This window comes from Equus asinus, chromosome 17 (assembly GCF_041296235.1).
Source record: "Equus asinus isolate D_3611 breed Donkey chromosome 17, EquAss-T2T_v2, whole genome shotgun sequence".
NCBI lineage: Eukaryota > Metazoa > Chordata > Mammalia > Perissodactyla > Equidae > Equus > Equus asinus.
This window is the reverse complement of record NC_091806.1, coordinates 24,241,451-24,267,385: the sequence shown is the minus strand read 5'-3', so window position 1 is coordinate 24,267,385 and position 25,935 is coordinate 24,241,451. Positions and strand designations below refer to the sequence as shown.

At 34.6% G+C, this 25,935-nt stretch overlaps 1 protein-coding gene and 1 pseudogene across 1 annotated transcript; both read left to right on the top strand.

Annotated features, from left to right (window-relative positions):
• The first annotated feature begins 15,669 nt into the window (after window positions 1-15,669).
• Window positions 15,670-16,660, top strand: LOC106844075 (olfactory receptor 5G29-like; annotated as a pseudogene).
• An 8,329-nt stretch (window positions 16,661-24,989) lies between these two features.
• LOC139040457 (olfactory receptor 5G3-like) lies at window positions 24,990-25,935 on the top strand. The gene is given in 2 exon segments (XM_070487226.1): window positions 24,990-25,250; window positions 25,252-25,935. Coding segments are annotated over 2 exon segments (945 nt in total).

Sequence of the window (25,935 nt, the reverse complement as noted above, 5' to 3'; positions counted from 1 at the left end):
GGCAGAGCATAGACGCATAAATCACCTGAAATGATATACTTCATGAGCCCATATTTAGAAATCTTTATGGAGAAGAGCAATGATCATATTATATTCAAGGAACTAATTAGTTTTAATATGCATCCTTTAAGTGTCCAAGAGAATAAAAATAAGGTATTCAATTAAAATGACTCTCTAATAAGACTCTGTGTGAACACATACTTGCTGATTTCCATTAAATCTTCCAGGATGTCATGATCAATGTTGCTTACTCAACACAAATGCATTTGATTAATCTACAATAAAGTCTTGGATGCTGCAGAGAAGTTGACAATGATTGACTAGCAATGTGTTCCATTAAACACTTTTGTTATTTTAAATAAAAAGAATTAGGATAAATTCTTACAAGGTTTCTTTGTGTCTGCAGTTTTATAACATATATTTTCATCCCTAACCTCATACCTAGCTTCTTTTACTTAAATTTTCACCTTAACTCTCCTTCATAACTGAGAGTTAATATTTGTCACCCACGCAATGAGTAATAACATTGTAATAGAGAGAGAATTTTAAAACAAAGGTATTCATTTCCATAATGGAATTTTAGGAATTTTAATTAGTTTAAGGATAAATTATTGAGAAATATTTTCCGATAATTTCCAAAATCAAACTACAGTAAGATTAGGCAATAAGTAAGAAAGGCTGTTTATTTTAACTTGAATAAAATAGTGCAGTATATACTACTGGCTTGAATTATTCGTTGAACATACCTGAAATATGTTCCTTATCCCCCTTCAAGCATATTAAGTCTTTTACATGATTTTAAGTGTCCAAATAAAGGAAGACTGGGAATGTTCTCAGGCAAAGCCAATTCATCAATCCATCTGCATTTATGAGGAGTTTGCAAAAAATATTACTTGACTGTCTAGTTGTCTTGGTTCTGAAAGCTACATCTATGCTTACTTTTCTACCTGGCATTCCCCCTTGATTCAAGTTGTTCACAGATATAAAACTACCGTGATTAACTGTTACATATTTTAAGGTTATAAAAAAATTCATGAGTACCACCTAATCATTCATCGTATATTTGAGGCAATCCCTGGTTACATGTCTTAATTAAGCCACTAACTTTAGATATGATCTTTGCAAGTCAGTTAAATTTTTAGAAAGTTTTTTCTTCATTTGAAACTTAGGGAAATGCATCCTGCTCCACATAACTCAGAGTGGTTCTGAGACTCAATTTTGATCAAACATGAGAAAGATCTTTTAAAAGAATAAAAGTACACATTATGGTATTATCGTGTTAAAATTAACATACACAAAGCAAAATGACAAAATTACTTTAGGTTTATAGATGTTAAGGAACTTATGCATAGTAGCATAAGTAGTGCATAGCGTACTAGAGTTTATAAATGAAGTTTTCTGATTCTAGTGACTGCATTCATAATCATTCCACTATACCTCCTCTCAAAAGGGAAAACCTGAAGTAAGAAGATAAATACATCATTAACCTTGACTATCCCATCTCTGAAGTTTGCATTCATTTCTGAATCTTCTAGACAAAACCAGGATATCTTCTCAATCATTGTTCCATTTTAAGCACTCAAATTTAAACTGAAAATTTGTGAATGGAAATATAAAGCTGTAAGTAAGGTTAAAGTGTATGAAAACCACAAACCAAATCAATTCAGGATTCTGACATAATTATGCCAGTGCTAGAAAGTAACAAATGCACAGCTCCCAGATTTCTGTAGGAAGCAATGTATTTCTCATTCTCTCAAACATGAGTAGTGATATTGCATCCTCAGCTATTCGCCATGTAAGAAAAATAGGAGGAAAAATATTTGGGTGCATGCCCTAACACTGCTGCTTCTTAAATTTGTGACCCTGTATACTCTAGTTTCATAACTCTTTTAGCTGTAGAATGAGAGAGCTAGCCTCAATTATCTCTAAGAACCATTTCTATCATGATTTCTTTTTCAGAATTAAAATTATGCTCTTCTTGGCCAATGTCTTACTGACCTTCTGCCTCAAATTCTATTAGTGTATCCTTTTTTCTATCTGCAGTTGTCCAATAAAATAGCAGGATTCTTATGTGACTTTGATCTTACTTTTCTAGAATATGTCTACTCCCTTAATGGACAACCAGATCCTCCTTGAACTTAGCGCTCTTTTAGTCCAAAAATTCTTAGACTACAGAATTTAGAGTGTAGCCTATTTTAAAATTATTGACTAATTTATACATTTTCTTAACCTAGTAGTTAAAGTTTAGCCATTTAAATTATTTCCTTTCAAGTTTATGACTTGAATTTTTTCTCAGCATGGTGAGTGCTACTGATGAGTTTCCCTTTCTAATTTCCCCCAATTTATACATAAAAACTATAAAATTCATACCCTTTTACTAACTACTGTCACTTGTCATACCAATAAATCAAATAAATGATGAGAAGTCACCCTGCAGAAAAACACTTGAAAGCATGAAGAGTACTTTCTTTTCCAAATAGTAAGTAAAATTTTAGGTAAGGATTTTATCCTAAAATTGTATTTGTTTTCTCCCAAGACATTGCTTATTTAGTTCAAATTAATTATTATACATCTCCAAGTAATCAATTCACTAGTTAGTATCCTTTTAGATTGAAATTACAAGGGCAACTCTACAACTGGATTATAAATGCCTTGCAAAAAAGGTAACTCTGCAGCATGTTGTTAGAATCTCATTGGTTAAAAATCCTTGATGTCTGAGATCTGCTACTTATGCAATTTTAGTTTCTTTTTCTCTTTGCTAAAATCTGGGGAAAACCTCTAGATCCGGTCCTTAAGAAATGATCTCCATCCATTCTCACATAGTGTTTTTATCATGTTCTCTGGGGAAGAATGTGTGTTCTTTAATGTATTTTCATTTAAGGTGAATTTCTGGAAAATTATAGATACATAGAATTTTATTGTTTTCCAATTATTTTATTGTGGTCATAATGGCTTAGAACATTGTGTCATTTCATAGGTACACTATTATTTTTAAGTTTCTGCATATACTGCATTGTGCACACAACCAATAGTCTAATTTTTATCCATCACCATACATATGTGCCCCTTTATCCCTATTGTCCAACCCTCCTCCACTCCTTTCCCCTCTGCTAACCACTAATCTGTTCTCTTTATCCATGTGTTTGTTTATCTTCCACATATGAGTGAAATCAGGCAGTGTTTTGTCTTTCTCTGTCTGGCTAATTTTTCTTAAGGTCCCTGAAGGTCCTTCCAAGTTGTTGAAAATGGGAAAATTCGGTCTTTTTTTTTTTTAAACTGAGCAATATTTCATTGTATACACACACACGCATATATATATATACATATATATATATATATATGTATATATATATATATATACACACCATATCTTCCTTATCCATTCTTCAATTGATGGGCACTTGGGTTGCTTCCACATGTGGCTATTGTGAATAATGCTGCAATGAACATAGGGGTGCATAAATCTCTTTGAATTGTTTATTTCAAGTTCTTTGTATAAATACCCAGTAGTGGGATAGCTGGATTATATGCTACTTCTATTTTTTAATTTTTTTTGAGCAATCTCCATTGTTTTCCATAGTGGCTGCATCAGTTTGCATTCCCACCAGCAGTGTATGATGATTCCCTTTTCTCCAAATCTTCTCCGGCATTTATTATGTTTTGTCTTCTTAATTATAGCCATTCTGACAGGTGCAAGGTGATGTCTCATTGTAGTTTTGATTTGCATTTCCCTAATAATTAGTGACATTGAACATCTTTTCATGTGCCTATTGTCCATCTATATATCTTCTTTGGAAAAATATCTGTTCATATCCTCTGCCTATTTTTTGGTCAGGTTGGTTGTTTTCTTGCTGTTGAGTTGTGTTGGTTCTTTAATATAAATTTGAAGTTAATTCCTTGTGAGATATATAATTTGCAAATATGTTTTCCCAGTTGGTCGGTAGCCTTTTGGTTTTGCTCATGGTTTCCTTTACCTTGCAGTACCTTTTTAGTCTGATGTATTCCCATTTGTTTATTTTTTCTTTTGTTTCCGGTGCCTGAGTAGACATGATATTTGAAAAGATGTTGCTAAGACCAAAGCCGAAGAATGTACACCCATACTTTCTTCTAGGAGTTTTATGGTCTCAGGTCTTACTTTCAAGTCTTAAGCCATTTTGACTTAATTTTTGCACATCGTGTAAGATAATGATCTATTTTCATCCTTTTGCATGTGGCTGTACCATTTTCCCAACATCCTTTACTGAAGAGACTTTCCCTTAGCCATTGTATGTTCTTGGCTCCTTTGTTGAAGATTAGCTGTTCATAGATTTGTGGTTTTATTTCTGAGCTTTCAGTTCTAATCCATTGATCTGTGTGTCTGTTTTTGTGCCAGTAATATGCTGTTTTGGTTACTATAGCTTTGTAGTATATTTTGAAGTCAGGGATTGTGATGCCTCCACATTTATTCTTTGTTCTCAGGATTGCTTTGACTATTCAGGGTCTTCTGTTGCTTCATGTAAATTTTAGGATTCTTGCTCTATTTCTGTGAAGAATATCATTGGGATTCTGATTGAGATTCCATTGAATCTGTAGATTGCTTTACGTAATATTGACATTTTAACTATATTTATTCTTCTATTCCATGATTATGGAATATCTTTCCATTTCTTTATGTCATCTTTTATTTCTTTCAATAATGTCTTATAGTTTTCAGTATATAGGTCTTTCAACTCCTTGGTTAAATTATTTCCTAGATATTGTAGGATTTTTGTGGAGATTTTAAATAGGATTGTATTCTTGAGTTTTCTTTCTGCTAGTTTACTATTAGTGTTTGGAAATGCAACTGATTTTTATAAGTTGATCTTGCAACTTTGCTGTAGTTGTTGATTATTTCTAATAGTTTTCTTGTGGATTCTTTAGGGTTTCCTATATATACAATCATGTCACCTGCAAACAGCTAGAGTTTCTCTTCCTCTTTTCCAATTTGGATACAAGTTACTTCTTTTTATTGCCTAATTGCTCTGGCGGCAACCTCCAGTACTATGTCCAATAGAGTGGTGAGAGTGGGCACCCTTATTTTGTTCCTGTTCTCAGAGGGATGGCTTTCAGTTTTTCGCTATTTGATGTTGGCTGTGGGTTTCTCATATATGGCCTTTATTATGTAAGATACTTTAATTCTATACCCATTTTATTCAAACTTTTTATCATAAATGGATGTTGTTTAATGCTTTCTCTGCATCTATTGAGATGATCATGTGAGTTTTATTCCTCATTTTGATAATGCGGTGTACCACATGGATTGACTTGCAGATGTTGAACCATCCCTGCATCCCTGGTATAAATCTTACTTGATCATGGTGTAAGATCCTATTCAATGTATTGCTGTATGTGGTTTGCCAGTATTTGGTTGACAATTTTTGCATGTATGTTCATCACCAATATTGGCCTGTAATTTTCCTTCTTTGTGCTGTCCCTTTCTGCTTTTAGTTTCAAGGTAATTTAGGCCTCATAGAAAGAGTTAGGAAAAATTCCATCTTCTTCTCTTTTTCGGAATAGTTTGAGAAAGATAGATATTAAACATTGTTTGAATTTTTGATGCAATTCTGCAGAGAAGTCATCTAATCCTGGACTTTAATTTTGGGGGAGGTTTTCTATTACAGTTTCAATCCCTTTACTTGTTGTTGGTCCATTCAGATTCTCTATTTCTCCTCAATTCATTTTTGGGAGTTGTTTATACATTTCTTCTAGGTTATACAATTTGTTGGCATATAGTTTGTCATAAGATTCTCTTGCAACCTCTATATTTCTGTTGCATCTATTGTAATTTATCCTCTTTCATTTCTAATTCTATTTATTTGAGCTTTCTCTCTCTTTCTTTCGTATTGACTCTGCCTAAGGGCTTCTCAATTTTGTTTATCTTCTCAAAGAACCAGCTCTTATTTTCTTTGATCCTTTCTGCTGTGCTTTTAGTCTCCATTTTATTTATTTCTCCTCTAATTTTTAATGTTTCCCTCTTTCTGCTGTCTTCGGGTTTTTTTTCTTCTTATTCTACTTCTGTTAGGTATAGTTTAAAATTACTTATTTGAGATTTTTCTTGTTTGTTGAGCTGGGCATGTATTGCTATACATTTCCCTCTTGGAACTTCTTTCCTCCACACCATAAGAATTAGTATGTTATGTTTTCATTTTCATTTGTCTCCAGGTGATTTTTGATTTCTCCTTTGATTTCTTCATTGATCCAATGGTTGTTCAGTAGTATGTTGTTTAGTCTCCACATATATGTGGCTTTCCAAGCTTTTTTCTTTTAGTTGATTTCTAGTTTCATAATATTGTGGTTGTAAAAGTTGCATGATGATATTTCAATCTTCTTACATTTATTGAGGCTTGCCTTGCTCCCCAAAATATAGTGTATCTTAGAGAATGCTTCATGTGTACTTGAGAAGAATGTGTATTCTGCTGTTTTTGGAAGGAATGTCCTATCTATATCTATTAAGCCCACCTGATCTAATGTTTCATTTAATTCCACTGTTGCTTTGTTGACATTCTGTGTAGATGATCTATCAACTGGTGGAAGTGGCGTGTTGAAGTCTCTTACTATTATTGTTTTGATGTTAATTTCTCCCTTTAGGTCTGGTAGTTGTTACTTTACAAACTTTGGTGCTCTTGTGTTAGGTGCATATACATTGGTGTGTTATGTCCTCTTGGTGTAATGTCCCTTTAATCATTATATACTGCCTCTCTTTTTCTCTCATCGTCATTTTTATCTTGAAGTCTCCTTTGTCTTATATAAGTATAGCAATGCTTCCTTTCTTTTGTTTGCCATTTTCATGGAGTAACTTGTTCCATTCGTTCACTCTGAACGTAAGTTTGTCTTTAGATCTGGGATGTGTTTCCTGGAGGGAGCATCTGGTTGGGTCTTGTTTTTTTAATCCATCCAGCTACTCTGTGTCTTTTTATTGGAGAATCCAATCCATTTTCATTTAGAGTGACCATTGATGTATGAAGGCTAAATATTGCCATTTTATGTCTTATTTTATGGTTGTTCTATATTTCCATTGTTTCTCTTTCCTTGTATTTCTGACTGCCATTTCAGTTCCTTGGTTTTATATGGTAGTTTTCTCAGCTTTCTCTTTTTTGTGAATTATGGCTCTGCTCTGAATTTTTGTTTAGTGGCTACCATGAGGTTTGTATAAAGGATCTCATAGAAGAGATAGTCCATTTTCTGATAGTCTCTTATCTGCATTAGCCTAGGCAGATTACTTCCTTTTCCTCTTCCCCCTCTGAGTTATTGTTGCCACATATTCTGTTTTGTGTTGTGAGCTTGTGACTAAATTAAAGTGTTTATAGCTATCTTTGTTGCTTCCCTACATTTTATCTTTTATAATTCTTTGCCAACCTATTCTGAAAGAGAGCTGCAATTTTCTGATTTTGTCTGTCTATTTATCTCTTTGCTCAAAGCTTTGTAGACCTTTGCCTTTTTGTTTCAGGTATATGGGCTTCCTTGGTCAATTTTTATAAGGGATGTCTACTAGTGATGAACAACTTCAGCTTTTATTTATCTTGGAAAAGTTTTATTTCTCAATTGTATCTGAAAGATAGTTGCTGGATAGAATTTTCTTGGCTGAAAGTATTGTCTTTCAGTATTTTGAATATATTACTCCATTATTTCCTAGGCTGTAAGGTTTCTGCTGAGAAATCTGCTTAAGGCCTGATAGCAGTTCCTTCATAGATTGTTTTCTTCCTTACTGCCCCTAATGTTTTTTGTTTGTCATTGACTTTTGCCAGTCTTACTATTAAATGCCTTGGATAAAGCCTTTTTGCACTGATGTAATTACAAGTTCTATTGGTTTCATGTACTTCTAAGTCCACTTCCTTATCCAGGTTTGGGAAGTTCTCGGCTATTATTACTTTGAACAAGCTCTCTTCTCCTTTCTACCACACTTCCCCCTCTTGAATACCTATAATCTTTTTGTTGCCTTTCTTAATTGAGTCAGATATTTCTCAATGAATTTATTTTCTTAAGTCTTAATTCTCTTTCCTTCTACACATGAAACATTTTTTTATATTTCTCTCCTCTAAATCAATAATTCTGTCCTTCATATGTCAGTTCTATTTTTAAGGATTCTTGATTATTTTTTTAATCTCATTGTGTTCTTCATATGCATAATTTCTGTTTTTGTTAATAGTTTCGATGTCTTTTGTGAAGTACTCCTTCTTCTCATTAACTTTATTCCTTAGCTCATTTAACTGTCTTTCTGTGTTTTCTTGTAACTCACTGAGTTTCTTTATGACAACTATTTTGAATTCTCTATCATTTAGATTGTAAACTTCTGTGACTTCAGGATTGGCTTCAGGAAACTTGTCATTTTCCTTCTGCTTTAAAGTATTACTTTGTTTTTTCATGGTGTTTGATAAACTGAACCTCTGCCACTGCGTTTGTGGTGGTATCACATTGTAGATTCCACCTCCCACTGCTGAGGGAAAGCGAGAGCTATGTTTCTGATTCTGCCTTTTCTGCTGGAAGTTATGTTGGTGTGGCTACTCTGCATTAGTGCAGGCTGGTGACAGCCTTTCAGCAGGTCGCTCTTATGGGGGCAGGGCCTCTGTGTCTCTGTGCTCAGCAGGTGGATTGTGCAGGTGCAGGCTTGTACTGTGCTTATGGGTGGTTTGGCAGAGCTTTGTGAATAGGGCATCTTTGTGGGGGCCAGGCCATGGCCACTTTCTTGGGAGCATACTCACTGGTAGGCCCTGCTTTAGCATAATGGGCAGTCTCCTAGGCCAGGATAGTGTTCACATTCACACCAGGTTGCCCCCACTTCCTCTTACAATCACACTGTCTGCTGTGACCAGTGGGTGGGGCTACTTCTCAGGAGCCAAGCCACTACCTCTTGGAGTGGGTGGGGAGCATTCCCATTGGTGGGACCTGCTTTGGCACAATGGGTGCTGCCATTGACTGGGATATCATTTACACACTGGCTGGGTGGTCTCTGCTCCTCTTAGCATCATGCCAATTGCTGTATAAGGCTCTGTGATCCGGCTCATTGCTGCCAGGGATGGGGAGGAGTGCACACACCTATCTCCACTGCTTCCTGGGGATCTAGTCCATCCACCTTCAGATGTGTAGCTCTGTGGGTCTTTCACGCATCCTATTGAGCTGTGTGGATATCCTCTCTGGTCAATGAATGTCCATTTAGTTCTAATTCAGAGGAGGAGAGATAAAGAGAACAGTTCATTCCCTCATGTTGCTGATGTTCCTCCCCTAGAACTTTCCTTCACGTATATTTTAGGTTTACAAAATGCTCATTAAAATAATTTGTTAACAGTGAAAATTAATATTATGTAATTTTACTCTAGTCTTGTATCATTTCCAATAGGCTTTCCTATTTTTATATTCATATTCAAAACTAATGCTTGCTTCTGCTTTGCTCTCTGAGCACCAGTAACAATAGCAGATATTTTGTAAACAAGTACTCTGTGTCTTACATGAACTGATTCATGGCAGAATTTAGCTTATTTTTCTTTAAAACAATCCTATGCAATAGATACTAACAGCAATTCCATTTCACAGATGAGGAAACTAAGATATAAACTATTCTTATGAGATAGAAATTACATTTGCGGTAGAAATAGCATGTGACTGTGATGTTATTTTTTGTCTTGAATAAGAGTTATATGAGAGCTTACTTTATCATTATTCATTACTCTGTACATTAATGTCTCCTTGGGTGTCTTATTTAATGATTAAAAGATTAAAGTAATGAATGTATTAAAATAACCAAAATTCATAACGTAGGTACTGAAAATTAATGCAAACTGTAAGTTTGCTTTGCCTCTAAAGTACAAACTGCCAAGGGATTCTGGGAGATCTACTTATGATTAGTTTATTTCTTACAATCCAATTAATGTTTGTTTTTCAAAGTTTTTTTCTTTGTGTGTTAGAAGTCTCCCTCAGTCTTTATTTAGTCAATGTTTTTACGTGTCCTTCAGATCTCAGAATTTTCTTCATGAGATCTGCTATGTTCCTTTTCTCTTTTCTTACATTCTTTTGTCCTCACTCGCCCATTCTTTCTAGCTATACTTGTTTACTTAAAAAGCTCATGTATTCTGTGGATTCTTTCCACCTTAGCATAAAGGACTTAAGTATCTCTTCCTAGGTTCTTTAAAATCACCTTGAAAACATACATTTATATCTATGATACATTTTCAGCTACTTTTTTGTATAAACTGAGTTATGGGTCTAGGTTCATTATCTGCAAATGGACGCCTGGTTGTTCCAGTAATTTTTTTTTTAAAGACACTATCTTTTCTCCATTAAATTATTTTCCCTTTTGTTAAAACTCAATTAAATATATTTTTACGGATCTCTTTATAGACTTGGTATTCTGTTCCATTGATTTTGTTTACACGTTCTGTCCACGAATACCACAAGGTCTTGATTACTTTAACTTTATGGTAAGCCTTACAATTGGGTAATATGTGTCCTCCAAAATTGTTTTCCTTTTTCAGAGTTATTTTGGCTATTATAGTTGCTTTTTCTTCTCATATGAATTTGTGAATCATCTTGTTGGGATTTATTCAAAAAAGCTTGCTAGGTTTTTGACTGTGATTGCATTGAATCTAAACAACAAATTGGAGAAACTGACACCTTAACAATAGTGAGTCTTCTAATCAATGAGCAATGTATATCTATTTACTTAGAAATTCTTTTACTTCATTGTTGTGTAGGTTTCTGCCTACAGAACTGGCAAATATTTCATTAAATTTATATGCAAATATGTTCTGAGTGTTTTTTAAATTTATATTTCATTTTTCTATTTTAGTGTATATGAATGGAATTCATTTTGTATGTGGACAATGTATCCTATGAGCTTGCTAACTCACTTATTAGTTCCAAGAGATATTTATATATTCTTTGAGATGTTAACATAGGCAGTTGTGTTGCCTAGACATAGGGATAGGCTTATTTGTGCTAATTTGTGTGCCTTTTAATTTTTTCTCTATTACACTAGGTAAGACTTCCAGAACAATACTGAGTAATAAATGGTTAAAAAGGATACGCTTGCCTCACTCTAGATCACAAAGGGAAATGTTAGTCTCTCACCATTATTATGTTAGTTGTTTCTTATTTATAAATTTTTTATTAGGCTAAGAAAGTTCATTCTGTTCCTTGATTGATAAGGGTGTTAAATATGAAGGGCTGCTAATTTTTTTTTAATTTTTTCTTCATCTATTGATATAATGACATATTTTTTTTCTTATTTGGTTCATTAATATGGTGAATTACATTGATTGCTTTTCAAATGAAGAAGACTTGCATTACTTGGATGAAACCTGCTTGGTTGTGATGTATTTTTTTAATTGCTTGATCTGACTGACTAATGGTTTGTTAAAGATTTTCATGTCTATATTCATGAGCAATAAAAGTCTTTCATTTTCATTTCGTTTAGTATTTTTCATAAATGAACCCCACTTTTTAAAAAATGATATATTATATATAGTTTGCATTTTTAATGTAAAAGTTGAATACTGAATACAGCTTTTATATTAACCTGCTATCTCATGGCAAAATGGTACAGTGGAAAAAGGAGAGATGAGTAGGATAGTCAGGTAGACGTGGATTCAAAGCCACAATTAAGCAGTATTTAATAACTCCCTACACTGAGGGGAAAAGATTGGTGGGCTAAGAGCATCTGTAAAATTCTCTCTTCTTTCACTTCAAGTTTGTGTTGATTATATTGCTACATTATTACTAGTAGTATTAGTATCACTATTGATTATATTACTATGGCCATATCACCATTTCCTTTAATTGCCATGGTTTTCCAATCTCAGTTCAATTATAAGAGTATTCACCGTAATGAGTATAGTGTGGAATGATATTGTGGAGGATTTTGTGAATAGTTTTAGTTTTTTCTTTTCATTTAAGAAAATAACATGAAGTCTAGACACTTTACTAGAATAAACTATGAGTTATTTATCTCCTATTTTTTCATTAAGATATAATTGTGTTCTTTTATTCCATAGACACAGGTCTTCTTATGTTTTAGAAAGTTTTTTACATATTACATCTCTACTGTTCAGAGATGGCAATTATTTGTATGTTGCATTTCCCTTTCTGTCTTATTAATCACTTGCTTTATAAATCTTTTGAAGTTATAGTTTATTTGTATATTTTCTCTTTTTAAATTTTTTCAAATGACTTCCATGGTTGTTTTAAGTAGTGTCTAGGCTGTTTTTCTGTTTTGATAGATGTGATAACAATTCTCATATCATTTTCTTTCCTGGGCTCACTCAGCATTCGTCTGATAGCCTGATATAATTTTGTTATTATTTTTCAACTTTGCCATTCCACAAAATGGACATTTATATTTTTTTAAATGGAATAAAGAAGGATTATCCTTTACTTTCTTTTGTTAATAAAATACATTTTTCCTATTATTTCTATATTACTTTTTCCTTTTTAGGTTTAATTATCTGTCATTTTCTTTCTTTTTTATTTTGTTTTTCTTGATTTTCTTATTGTTTTTAATTGAATTTAAGAAGAATAACAGGGAGCAATGCTTTTCTCCTGACATATTTAGTCAAAAGAAAATACTGTAATCTTAATTGCTAAATATAAGCCATTGTGAATGATAGATTTTAGTGCATTATTTTCCACTAATTCAACAAATAATCTCACAACTCCAATTATTGACAACCTTATAAGATAGGTATTTTGAATTACCAATGCAATGTTATGAGAGTTGATAGAATGAGATATCAGCTCTTCTTGGGATAACGATAAGGTTCTCATAGAAGGTGGTGATGAAGATAGTTCAACTTATGTCATCAGACTCTACAATTTCTTCTCTTTACTGTGACCCTTCCATCTCAAATGACTTCCTGGGTCCTTTTCCTGCTTCTCTGCTGCTATTCATCTCCTAAGTACTGCCTGGAATGACTTTCCTCTTGGCTTCAGTTTATCTAAATTGTACCTGTCTTTTCAAAATGATCCCTTCTCTGAAAATCTACTCCAGTTTACAGTGATCGGTACTTCCTTTGGAGTCCGGTGACCCATTTTTTTTTCCATTTTGTCCTAGACATAAGCAAATGCTCCTTTGAGCTGCTGTTTTATTTTTGTGTCTAGGTATTATCTCCCCAACTATGCTATACACCTCTAATAATACTAAATAACATTCATGAGAACTAATTCTATGCTGGACACTCCAATTTTAAGTATTTGAAATGTATTACTTCCTTGACTCCTTCCAACATCTCTGTGAACTAGAAACTGTATATCTTTATTTTAGAGATTAAGTGAATGAGTCACAGAGAGATTTAAAAACTTGCTCAAAGTGACACAGTCAGTAAACTATGGAATTGCGATTTACACCCAGGCAATGTGCCACCAGAAGCCATGCAGCAAACTATTTCATCTCAGCTGCTGTTGAATGCTCAATGCCTCACTCCCCACTGATAGAAAAGAGGGTTCTATTTGGCAAAGGAGAATGTAAAGGAGGAAAAAACCCATATTGTTTTCTTAGGAATCCTCTCTGAGAAAAGATACTATTAGGAGGTAATACTTGGTCCAAAAGCCACGAAGAACACGTTAATTTTGTCTCCTCAAGGGTAAACCCTTGAGGTTTTAGTTCTTTGCAAACCTAGCTCTAAATTATTGAAAACTCTCAAGAAAATGACAGTTATTCTGTGCAGAATGTGAATCAAAGTGAAGGTCAAAGAGCATCTCTTTACTCCTAAGGTCTTCCAGATTGGGGATTTGTCTTCACCAAGCTGCTAGAGAGTCCTGCCTCTCAGGTATGGTTACAACAATGAAGATAGTGGAATGTTCTAATCTTCCCTCTAGAAAATGATCATTTCCTTTCAAGTAGTTGAAGGAGTTATATAAAGGATATCCTTAAAGAAGTGAGTTCATTGCATTTTGGATAATAACAAATTGTTTTAAGTATGGTGGATAATCATCAGGATGAGGTTAACTTCCAGAATATAATCTCCACACCCTAGATTCTCTAAAGAGAGCAAATTTGCCATTTTGTTCACATCCTTATAGGACTAAGCTACAGGGTCGTGTGACTTTTCCTGAACTGAATTTCCTGTTTATTTCTTTATAATATAATGATACTGCAGAACCAATGAGGAATTCCAAGGTCAGAGAATACTAGATATGAAAAGGATGTAGTGATTATCATCTTCATTTTATACAACACTCACGATGACATATTCAAATGAATAAAAAAGAGGTACCCCTACACACTTATATCAATATATTTGTATGAGGATAAACCAGAATCATTCATGCAATGGAGAATGCTCCTAAGAAGCCTATAATTCTCTTTGTGACACATGAAAATATACTCCACATAGTATTAAGCAAATAATCGTGATAAAGATTAAATGATCATATATTTAATACAGTCACTATATCATATTGTAAGTAAGTAAGTAAGCTTCACCTACTAGTTATTGTATAATCAAGAATAGTATATTACTTTCATTTTACTTAAACAGGACATTAATTGAAATGAAAATAAATATTGTTTAAAACCACATTTTTTCATATAAATTATTCTATAATGATCTCTACTAGGAATTTTAAACAGCTTGATTCTTTTTACCTTGGCTGTTGAGTCAGAAAGTAATATTTTCTTGAGGGTGTTCACAACATAAAATACTCTGCACTTGATGTTTTACATATAGTACTATTGGAATTGCTATTGCCTGAGAAATTTCAGTATAAGTGTTTTAAAATAAGTTTATATAAAATAGAGGAAATCACATAAAATAATTCTACATTATTTTGTGCAATAGATGCTTAATTTTCCATGGCAATTTGCTGTTCAACACTTACCAGATCACTTGATCACAACGGCAGCACCTCTCTGTTCATTCCATGGCAGCATATCCCTTTATCGATTTATGTGGTTGGGAGAAATTTCTACAACCATCCTTTGCTCAACAATCTGAAATTTTATATCCTTGGTTCTTGGTGCCTCTTCTCTCTTCACATCTGCCAAATGTTAAGTCTTTGTTTCTCAGGGCAGCTCTTTATGAACATAAACAGCTATCATTTATTTCATTAATCTTTAGAATGAATAACTTCTTTTTCAATTTCAGAGATTGTTTCCACATTCTATGATAAGTGGGAGTAGGGAGTAGACTGATAAACACATATATGAATTGTGTCTTAATAATATTACAATGGTACTGATCTTTCAATGAGAACAAGGACTCTTCTCTCAGTCTTTCCCAGATGTCTATCATTAGTACTCAAATATCTCATTTTTTTTTTTTTTTTGGTATAGTATTGCCAGCATGGATATTCCTAAGTGGATTTTATTATCCCGTCATACAATAAGATGAAACATGGAGAGTAATTCTCATTTCAAATACAATTTTATAACTTGTGAGTGTTCTAGATATTATAGTTGGACTCCTTGTTTTATGGAAGAGTACTTAACCCAAAGAGAACAAGGGTGAATTGCCTAAGTTTATACAGGATCTGTACAATTCCCAGACCTAATTTCTAGGAATATTGTCTTGCAGATCAACAACATTCCAATACTTGTTTGTTATAGACCTTTGTAAAATAATCTGTTATTAGCTTAAAATATTATTTGTAATTGCTAATGATTGATTTTTTAAATGATAAATATTCTTTTTCTTTCTTGTAACATATTAAAACCGACCAATAAAAGAGAAGAATCAGACAGCAGTGACTGAATTTCCTTTCTTGAGCCTCACAGATCATCTCCCTCAGCAGATTGTCCTCTTTGTCATGCTTCTCCTTGCCTATCTTGTCACATTGGGGAGTAACATGGGGATGATCACTTTCGTTCGGATTGATCCCAGACTTCACACGCCTACATACCTTTTCTTGAGCCACCTCTCCTTTGTAGATATTTCTTCCTCCTCTTCCATTGCGCCCAAGATGTTCTGTGATATCTTTGTGGAGAAAAAAAGGCATCTCTTTCATGGTTGTGCTGCACAGATGTGGTTCTCTGGTCTCTTTATTGTAACTGAATGTTTCCTCTTGTCTTCCATGGCATATGATCAGTATACGGCCATATTTAAGCTCTTGTATACTTTCATTATGGCCCAGTGGGTCTGTGTGCAGCTGGTAGTATGACCTTATGCTACGACTCTGATAAGGACAATGACTCATACAATTCTCACTTTTTTCTTATCCTTCTGTGGTCAAAATACTATCAATCACTTCTTCGGTGACATTTCACCACTACCTTCTCTTGCATGTGCAGACACCTGGATCCATAAGTTAGTGCTTTTCACCTTGGCTGGAGCGGTACTCCATGGTCTGACCATCATTGTTTCCTATAAAGATCCTGACAGCTGATGGGAGGAAGAAAGCTTTCTCTACTTGTTCTTCTTGCCTGGCAGTCATCTCCATCCTATTTAGGTCTCTTTTCTTCATCCATGTTCAGCCTAGCTCAGGTTTCTCCCTATATTCCAATAAAGTCATATCTCTATTTTATACCGTGGTAATTCCAATGTTGAATCCCTTCACCTATAGTTTGAGGAGTAAGGAAGTAAAAGATGTATCCAGGAGGAAGTTTGAAATGAAAAATTATCTAACTAGTAGGAAAATAGAACTCTATTTGCATTGCACCATAGATGTTGGTGCAGAATGTATAGTGAAAAGAACAATGAACTGCAAATCAGAATGTTGAGACCTTGCTCTGCCAGTTCACAGGTTATTTGAAAAATGAAATAGTTCTTAGATATTTTTCTGCCTTAGTCTTGATCTCTGTGACATGATGTGTCTTCAAAATAATATTGAAATGCATTGAGAATGCAAATATAAAAATTTATTAGAAGCAATCTCAGGTGAATATTTGTAAAATCATGAGTGTGTGAACACTGTTAAATCCAGCCATGAAAATAAAAATTATAATGGAAAGACCCAAGCACCTTAACTATATTAAAAGACAAACCAGGGGGCTGGCCCCCTTGCCAAGTGGTTAGGTTCGCGCGATCCGCTGCAGGCGGCCCAGTGTTTCGTTGGTTCGAATCCTGGGCGCGGACATGGCACTGCTCATCAGACCACGCTGAGGCAGCACCCCACATGCCACAACTAGAAGAACCCACAACGAAGAATATACAGCTATGTACCGGGGGGCTTTGGGGAGAAAAAGGAAATAATAAAATCTTAAAAAAAAAAAAAAAGACAAACCATAATGTGAGGAAGATATTTGTGCATGTGTGCCAAACAATGGGATAACATTTCTAATATTTAAAGATCAGCCCAAAATTCACAATGAAAAATAAAATCAATAGATAATGGACAAATAAACTGACAGTTCACAGATTCAAAATTCAAATTGTCAAAAATGTAGAGAAAAATGTTCAACATCATTATTGGTAAAGTAAATGAAACAAAATTAAAAAGTCAATTCAGTGTCTTTCAATGCAGATGAAACATTGATAGTTTTCAATGATGGCGAGATTCCCTTTTGGATACATACACTTATTATCTCTTGTTGATAGTATCAATCATATGAATTGCTCTCTTTTCACAATATAATCTGGTATTTTTTATTAAAATGATACATTTATATGGCATTTGACATATAAACCTTTAGAAATCTAGACTACATAAATATACATGCCAATGCACAGGATTACATATACTTCAGTATTATGTGTAGTGGTGAAGAAAACTAAAATAAATAACTTGGATGTCTACCATTATAAGAAAAGTGCATTTTTTTTCACTGAAATGTTCAGCAAATGAAAAGACTTAATCAAGTAACCCTGGGCTGACCTGGAAAGAGCTATTGTACATGGTCACTGTTAGGTAAAAGTAAAGTACTTGAAGATTAGTGCACAGCACTAAGCATTAAGAAAAAGGGAGAACCTAAATGATGAATAAAATGTACATATATATGCAGGTGTAGATGAACATAGGGAGGACTGCAAAGGATACACAACTATCTGTTGGCATTGATTACTTCAATGGGAGTTGTTTTGGAGGTAGGAAAGATGAGGTTTTATTCATACATATTTGAATTGTAGCTTATTTGTGCCCTCTGGTCCTACTTGGGCTGGGACCATATGTACCATTTTCATCTTATGACAGATTGCTGCTGTTCCCATCTGACTTTATTTATTGGAGGATCTGACAGGACTCAGCTTATTATAGCAGGCCTGGATGTATAATCACGTGATGTATCTTGTACAAGTGTTCCCTCTTTACCAGGGCTCAGAATTAGACCAGGAGCTGTTTCTCAAAAGCCATAAAATTTGCAAGGATTTGGTACTGAAGCCCAGGACCTGTGTAATTCTCTCACTGAGGGGTGTAATTAGTTCCATTCTGCTTCTTCTCTTACTAATATGACTTTCCTCATAGAGTCTGTTGTATCATGTCACCTAAGTGGCAGGACTGCTTCTTCTGAAACTGGGACATGCTGAAGAGCCCTTTCTTGTTCTGTATTCCACTTAAGGCTGGCTGCCTTCTGTGCTGATTGGTATATTGGGAATATTCTCGGCTGTGTAATATGTTGCCTCCAAAAACCAAAGAAGCCTACCAGAACACTGTGGCTCTTTCTTCATGAATTTTACTTTGAAGGTGGTGTTCCAGCATGCTTCTAACCACTCGATCTGTGAAAACCTTCCCAAAGTGTCAAATTCCTGAATATTAATAGAGTTTATCTTCCACCTGCTAGAGCATATGAGTCTTACCAAGGCCTCCAATGTTCTAGCAACTGATAAGGGAACCTGCTCTAGCAGTATGATGTTATCAATATAAGGGGTCAGTGTAATGTGTTAAGGGCTCCTGCAGCAATGGGCTCTTGTCTGTCATCTGTCAAGTAGTGTTTGATTCCAGAATCTCATCCCAAAAATCTTCTTCCAAAGGACCACTTCTAATACCAGCTTTCTTAACTTGGGGTTTCACAGAAGCAAACCCTGAGATAAGGCTTCAAGTGCAAACAGCTTATTTGGGAGGCAAAGGAAGCACTAGTTTAGGAGTTAAGAAGTGAGAGAGTGAATGGGAAAAAATACTCTCTAGTATGAGTTTCCTATTTTTAATTTGGGATTTGTGGTGTATAGACGTGTATTCTTTCTTACAATCTGGAAACTTTCTAATCTGTTTTTCTTTTTTATTTTTTTCCTTGTTTTAAAATTTATTTAATTTTTTAATTTTTTTTTTGTTGAGGAAGACTGTCCCTGAGCTAACATCTGTGCCAATATTCTTCTATTTTGTATGTGGGAGACTGCTAATGCATGGCTTGATGAGTGCTGTGTAGGTCTGTGCCCAGATCCAAACCCATGAACTTCAGTACACTGAAGCAGAACAGATGAACTTAACCACTATGCCACCAGGCTGGCCTCATGTTTTTCTCTTTTCTAGTGGTTAGCTTTAGAAATATATATAGCAAAAAAATTATTATTTCTTGAATTACTGCTTTATTTATTTAACGTGTTCATGAGCAGATTGCTGCAGGGCACAACTAAGGGCTAACCCTGTTAGAGATGTCTAAGTGTCAGTGTAAAAAACCCATGCATTGGAGTAATTCCACTTGAGTGCTAGGAGAGCCGGGGAATGTGTCCATAAGCCACTCTTTGGTAGAGAGCTGCACCTAAGAAGTCCTATTTTCTGACACTTTTCCATGCTGGGCAGGCAGAAGTGCAGCAGGAAGATGAATCTTCAAGTGAAGAGATGCAGGTGCTGGTAGTAGAAGGCTGGGCTGATGTACATTGAAATGATAAGAGTGAAGCTCAGGGTCTGCTCTATCAGTCAGTGTAATAAATGGAAACAGCCGCACACGTTCCCTAGTGCTGACATCTAGCCAAGAGCTGATTTTCAAACTTACTTCTTGCTAGGTAGTAGTGGGAGACACAATTGCATCATGCACTCCTCTTGCCCAATGAATGTTACCATTGTCTCCTTTTGAATGACTGTGTTTAAATCAGGACAATTTACAAACTTGATTCAAATAAAGTATTGGGAATATTGAGATCAGATATTATAAATCCATATATTACCTCATTAGAAGCTACCTCTTAGCTACCTTTCAAAATTTAGATTTCAGGCCCAAAAAATGGTTACTGAGCAGAGAAGTGAGGAAGACATTGACAATTAAAATCACCACAAACCAAGACCATAAATAAATTTTGTCTTAGCTGTGCCATTTCATTTTTAAAGCTTTCTGCTTTTAATACTTGTTTTAAAATTATTTTACTGTATGGTATGACGTTTTTCATGTTTTGTGGCTTGAGTAAAATATATATATTTCTCTTGATGATTTCATTGTTAATTTAGTAGTTGTTTTTATTTTTTATTTTTAAGGTTGGCCCTGAGCTAACATCTGTTGCCAATCTTTATTTTTTTTCTTCTTCTTCCCAAAGTCCCCCAGTACACAGTTGTATAACCTAGTTGTAGGTCCTTCTGGTTCTTCTATGTGGGACACCGCCTAAGCATGCCTTGATGAGTAGCACTAGGTCCGCACCCAGGATCAGAACTTGTGAATCCCGGACCTGCAGATGTGGAGTGCACAGACTTAACCACTTGACCACGGGCTGGCCCCTCTCCTGATGATTTGACAATTGTATGATTTATTTTTATCTTTTGGTGTTAACCTTTACCATTGTACATAATAAACTTCTACTTCTTGAATTATTACCTTAAAATCATATCAGTATGAAAGTTGTTAGTATGAATACATTTGTATTTTTTCCTATTTTCCTTCCATAGAATGATTTTAATAGATTATATTACTATCCCTAATACTCCTAGTGGTCAATTTTCTATGTCTTAGAATATACTTACATATCAAGTACTGTATTTATCACATTTAAACTGTATTTAATCACTCCCTACACCGGGATGAGGTGATTGGTAGGCTAAGAGTGTCTATAAAACTCCCTCTTCTTTCATTTCAAGTTTTATTGATTATATTATATAACCCAGGAAATTACTATTACTATACAGGAATTACTATTACTATTACTATATCATTAGTAGCAGTATAAGTATCACTATTTATTATATTACTATTGTCATATCACCTTTTCCTATAATACCCACAGCTTTCCAATCTTGGTTCATCTGTAAAAGTATTCACCTTAAGGGATATAGTGTGGATTGATATTGTGGAGAATTTTGAGAAGAGCATGAGTTTTTTCCTCTTAAATTAAGAAAAAAATGAAGTCCAGGCACTTTACTAGAATAAACTATAAGTCATTTATTTTATATTTTTCCCTTGAGACATATTATGTACTTTTATTTCACAAATACAGACCTTATGTTTTAGAAAGTTTTTTACATATTACATCTCTCCTCTTCAGAGATAAGAATTATTTTTTTGTTATATCTTCCTTTCTGCCTTATTAATCAATTTCTCTTTAAACCTTTTGAAGTTGTAGTTTATTTTTAATTTTTAAAAAATTTTTCTCAAACATCTTCCATGATTGTTTTAAGTAGTGTCTATACTCCTTTTTTGTTTTGTTTCAAGTGATACACAATTCTCATATCATTTACTTTCCTGGGTTCAGTCAGCTGAATTCCCATCATCTGATATAATTGTGGTATATGTTTTTAACACAGCTATTCCACAGAGTGGGTATTTTTATTTTTAAAAATGTAAAGAGGATTTTCTCTGTTAATAGCTTACTTTTCTTCTACTATTTTCCATATGACTTTTTCCTTTTTAGGTTTAATGGATGTCATTTTCTTTTTTTAATTTGTTTTTGTTGTTTTTCTTATTGCGTTAATAGGTTTTAGGAAGAATAACAGGTAGAAGCACTTTTTCTCTGACATCATTAATCAAAAATATATAATATAATTTACATTACTAAATATAAACCATTATTAATTATAGATTTTAATGGTTTGTTTTCCACTAATTCAACAAAAAAATCGCACAACGCAAATTATTAACAACGTTCTGAGATAGATACTTTGAAATGCTAATGAGCTACCAAAGCAATGTTATGGGGGTTCATAGAATGAGATATCAGCTCTTCTTGGGATAAACAATAAGGTTCTCATAGAAGGTGGTTATTGAGATAGTTCAACCTGTCATTAGACTCTATGCTATCCCCACCCCTTTCTCCACCTCAGACAACTTCCCCATTTCAGTTCCTGCTTCCCTGCTTCTCTTAGCACTTAGCGCTTCTCCTTATGACTGCCTAGAAAGCCTTTCCTCTCAACTTCACTTTATCTAAATTTTACTTGTCTTTCCAGTCCAGTTCATTCCCTGAACGTTTTCTCATCTACCCCAGCTTACAGTGATCTGTCCTTCCTTTGGAGTGCAGTGGCCACTTTTTCATTTTTGCCTAGAGATAAGCACATACTCCTTCCAGCTGCTGTTTTATTTTTGTGTCTAGGTATTGTCTCCCCAACTATGCTATAGACTTCTGATAATACTAAATGACATTCATGAGCACTGATTCTATGCTGTACACTCTTAGAAGTACTTTAAATGTATTACTTCATTGACTCCTTCCAACATCTCTGTGAACTAGAAATCATTTATCTTTATTTTAGAGATGAAGAAAAGGAGGCACAGAGAGATTTAAAAACTTGGTAAAAATGACACAGCAAGAAACCTATGGAATTTGGATTTACACCCAATCAACGTGGCTCCAGAATCCAGGCAGCAAATTACCTCATCCCAGCTGGTGCTGGTTGCTCAAGCCTCACTCCCTACTGATAGAAAAAATGGCTGTCTTTTGGCAAAAGAAGATCCAAATGGGGGGGGGTGGGGAAGCCACATTATTTCCCTAGGAATCTTCTCTTTGAGAAAGGACACAATTAGGAAATAATACTTTGTCCAATTGCCACCAAAATCATGCTAATTTTGTCCCTTCTGGTATAAACTCTTGAGATTTTAGTTCTTTGGAGACCTGGCTCTAAATTATTGAAAACTCTCAATAAAATGTCCCTTATTCTGTGCAGTAGATGAATCAATGTGCTGGTCAAAGAGCATCTCTGTACACCCAAGGTCTTCGAGATAGGAGATTTGTCCTTTTCATCAAGAATGTAGAAAGTCATGCCCCTTGGAAAGGTTACCACCATGAAGGGAGTTGAATGTTCTAAGCCTCCCTCTAGAAATTGCCCATTTCCTTTGAAGCAGTTAAAGGAGCTACATAAGGAATATCCTTAAAGAAGTGAGTACTTTGCATTTTGGATAATATGAAGCTTTTGAAGTATGGTGGAGAAACATCAGCATGTGTTTCAACTTTAGGAATATAACCTCCCCTCCCAAGGTTCTCTAAAGAGAACAGACTTTGGCATTTTGTCCACATCCTTATGAGACTAAACAACTGGTTCATGTGACTTTTTCTGAATTGAAGTTCCTGTTTAATTCTTTATAATATAGAGATACTGCAATGTCCATGAGCAACTCTAAGGTCACAGAGTGTTACATATGAAAGAGGTATAGAGATGCGCCTCATTGTTTTATAGAAGACTCAAAATGACTTATATTCAAATACGAAAAGAAAGAAAGAAGGAAGGAAGGAAGGAAGGAGGAAGGAAGGAAAGAAGAAAGGCAGGCAAGCAGGCTGAATGGCTGCACCAAAACTGGTAGCAAATTTTATAACCTCCTACATCCACACACCTATATTGACATATTTGGATGGGCATAAATAAAAAGATTCATGCAATGGATAATGCTCCTAATAAGCCTAGAACTTTTTCGTGACTGCTGAAAAATAACTACACATAGCATTAAGCAAATAATCATAATAATGATAAAATATCATGAATTTAATATGAAGTCACTATTTTATATTATATATCAAATGCCACATATACTTATTGTATAATTCAAGAGTAGTGCATTGCTTTTATTTTATTTAGAGAGGACTAAATTAAAATGTTAACAAATATTATTTAAAGCTAGATTCTTTTTCCTCTAAATTCTCCTATATAATGATCTTTTCCTAGGAATTTTAAACAGCTTGATTATTTCTTTGCTGACTAATGAGTCAGCAAGAAATATTGTCTTGAGGGTGTTCTCAGCATAAGGTAATATACATTTGATATTTTACATATATTATTGCTATAATTGATATTGCCTGACAGATTTTAGGATAAGCCCCTTAAAATAAGTTCATACAAAATAGCAGAAATCACATAAAATAATTCTACATTATTTTGGTGCAACAGATGCTTAAATTTCTATCTAATTTCTGTGGCAATTTGCTGTCCAACACTTGCCGGATTACTGATCTCAAAGGCAGGGCCTGTCCATTCCTTCTGGGGCCATATTTCTCTCGAAATTATAAGGTTGGGTGTAATTTCTACCCCCACTTTTTGCTCTCAACTGTCATTTTGTATTCTTGGTTCTTGGTGCCCTTATGTCTGCACATCTGTCATAGGTTAAATCTTTGACTATTTTTCAGGGCAGTTCTTTATGAATATGAACAGCTATAACTTGTTTCTACTAATCTTCAGAATGATTAACATGTTTGTCAATTGTGTACATAATCCTTACCACATTCCATTGTCAGTAGGAGTAGGAAACAGACTGATAAACACATTTATAAATTATGCCTTAATAGTAGAATGGTACTGATCATTCAATAAGAATAGGGACTCATCTCGGTCTTTCCTCAATGTCTAATATTGAGATCTGAATATCTCATTGGTTTATATGGTATTCCCAGTAAGGGCATTCCTAAGTGGTATTTTCTTATCCCATCATACAGTAAGATGACACATGGAGAGTAATTCTCATATTTCACATTTCAAATATCATTTTATATCTTGTAGGAGTTATAGCTAGTATATTTGGGCTCTTCTATTTATAGGGAAGAGAACCACATCCAAAGAGATCAAGCGTGAATTGCCGAAGTTTACACAAGATCTTTGTAGAACTTCCAGGCCTAATATTTAAGAATATCATCCTCCAGTTCAACAATATTTCTGTAATTGTTATAGACCTGTTTAAAATATATGTTATTAGCCTAAAATATCATTTGTAACTGCTAATTATTGAATTTTTATGATAAAAATTACTTTTCTTTCTTGTAACAGATTACTACAGACCAATGGAAGATAAGAATCAGACAGCAGTGACTGAATTTCTTTTCTTGGGACTCACAGATCATCTCCCTCAGCAGATTGTTCTCTTTGTCACGATTCTCAGTGTCGATCTTGTCACACTGGGGGGAAATTTGGGGATGATCGCTCTCATATGGTTTGATCCCAAACTCCATTCTCCTATGTACTTTTTCCTTAGCCACCTCTCCTTTGTAGATATGTGCTCCTCCTCTTCCATTGCCCCCAAGATGCTGTGTGATAACTTTGCGGGAAAAAAAAAGCATCTCTTTCATGGCTTGTGCTGCACAGATGTGGTTCTTTGCTCTCTTTATTGCAACGGAATGTTCCCTCCTGGCTTCCATGGCATATGATCGGTATATGGCCATCTGTAAGCCTTTGTTGTATACACTCATTATGTCCCATAGGGTCTGTGTGCAGCTGGTGGTAGGACCTTATGCCACAGGTCTTATAAGCACAATGACTCATACAATTTTCACTTTTTGCTTACCCTTCTGTGGTCCAAATATTATCAATCACTTTTTCTGTGACATTTCACCACTTCTTTCCCTCGCATGTGCAGACACCCGGATCAATAAGTTACTGCTTTTCATCTTGGCTGGAGCTATAGGAGTACTCAGTGGCCTGATCATCATCGTCTCCTACATTTGCATCCTAGCGGCCATCTTGAAGATCCGGACAGCTGATGGGAGGCGGAAAGCTTTCTCCACTTGTTCTTCTCACCTGGCAGTTGTCTCCATCCTATATGGGACTCTTTTCTTTATCTATGTTCGGCCTGGCTCAGATTCCTCCCTAAATATCAATAAAGTGATATCTCTATTTTATACTGTGGTAATTCCAATGTTGAACCCCCTCATCTACAGCTTGAGAAACAAGGAAGTAAAAGATGCATTCAGGAGGAAGTTTGAAAGGAAAAATTCTCTAATAGCTAAGTAA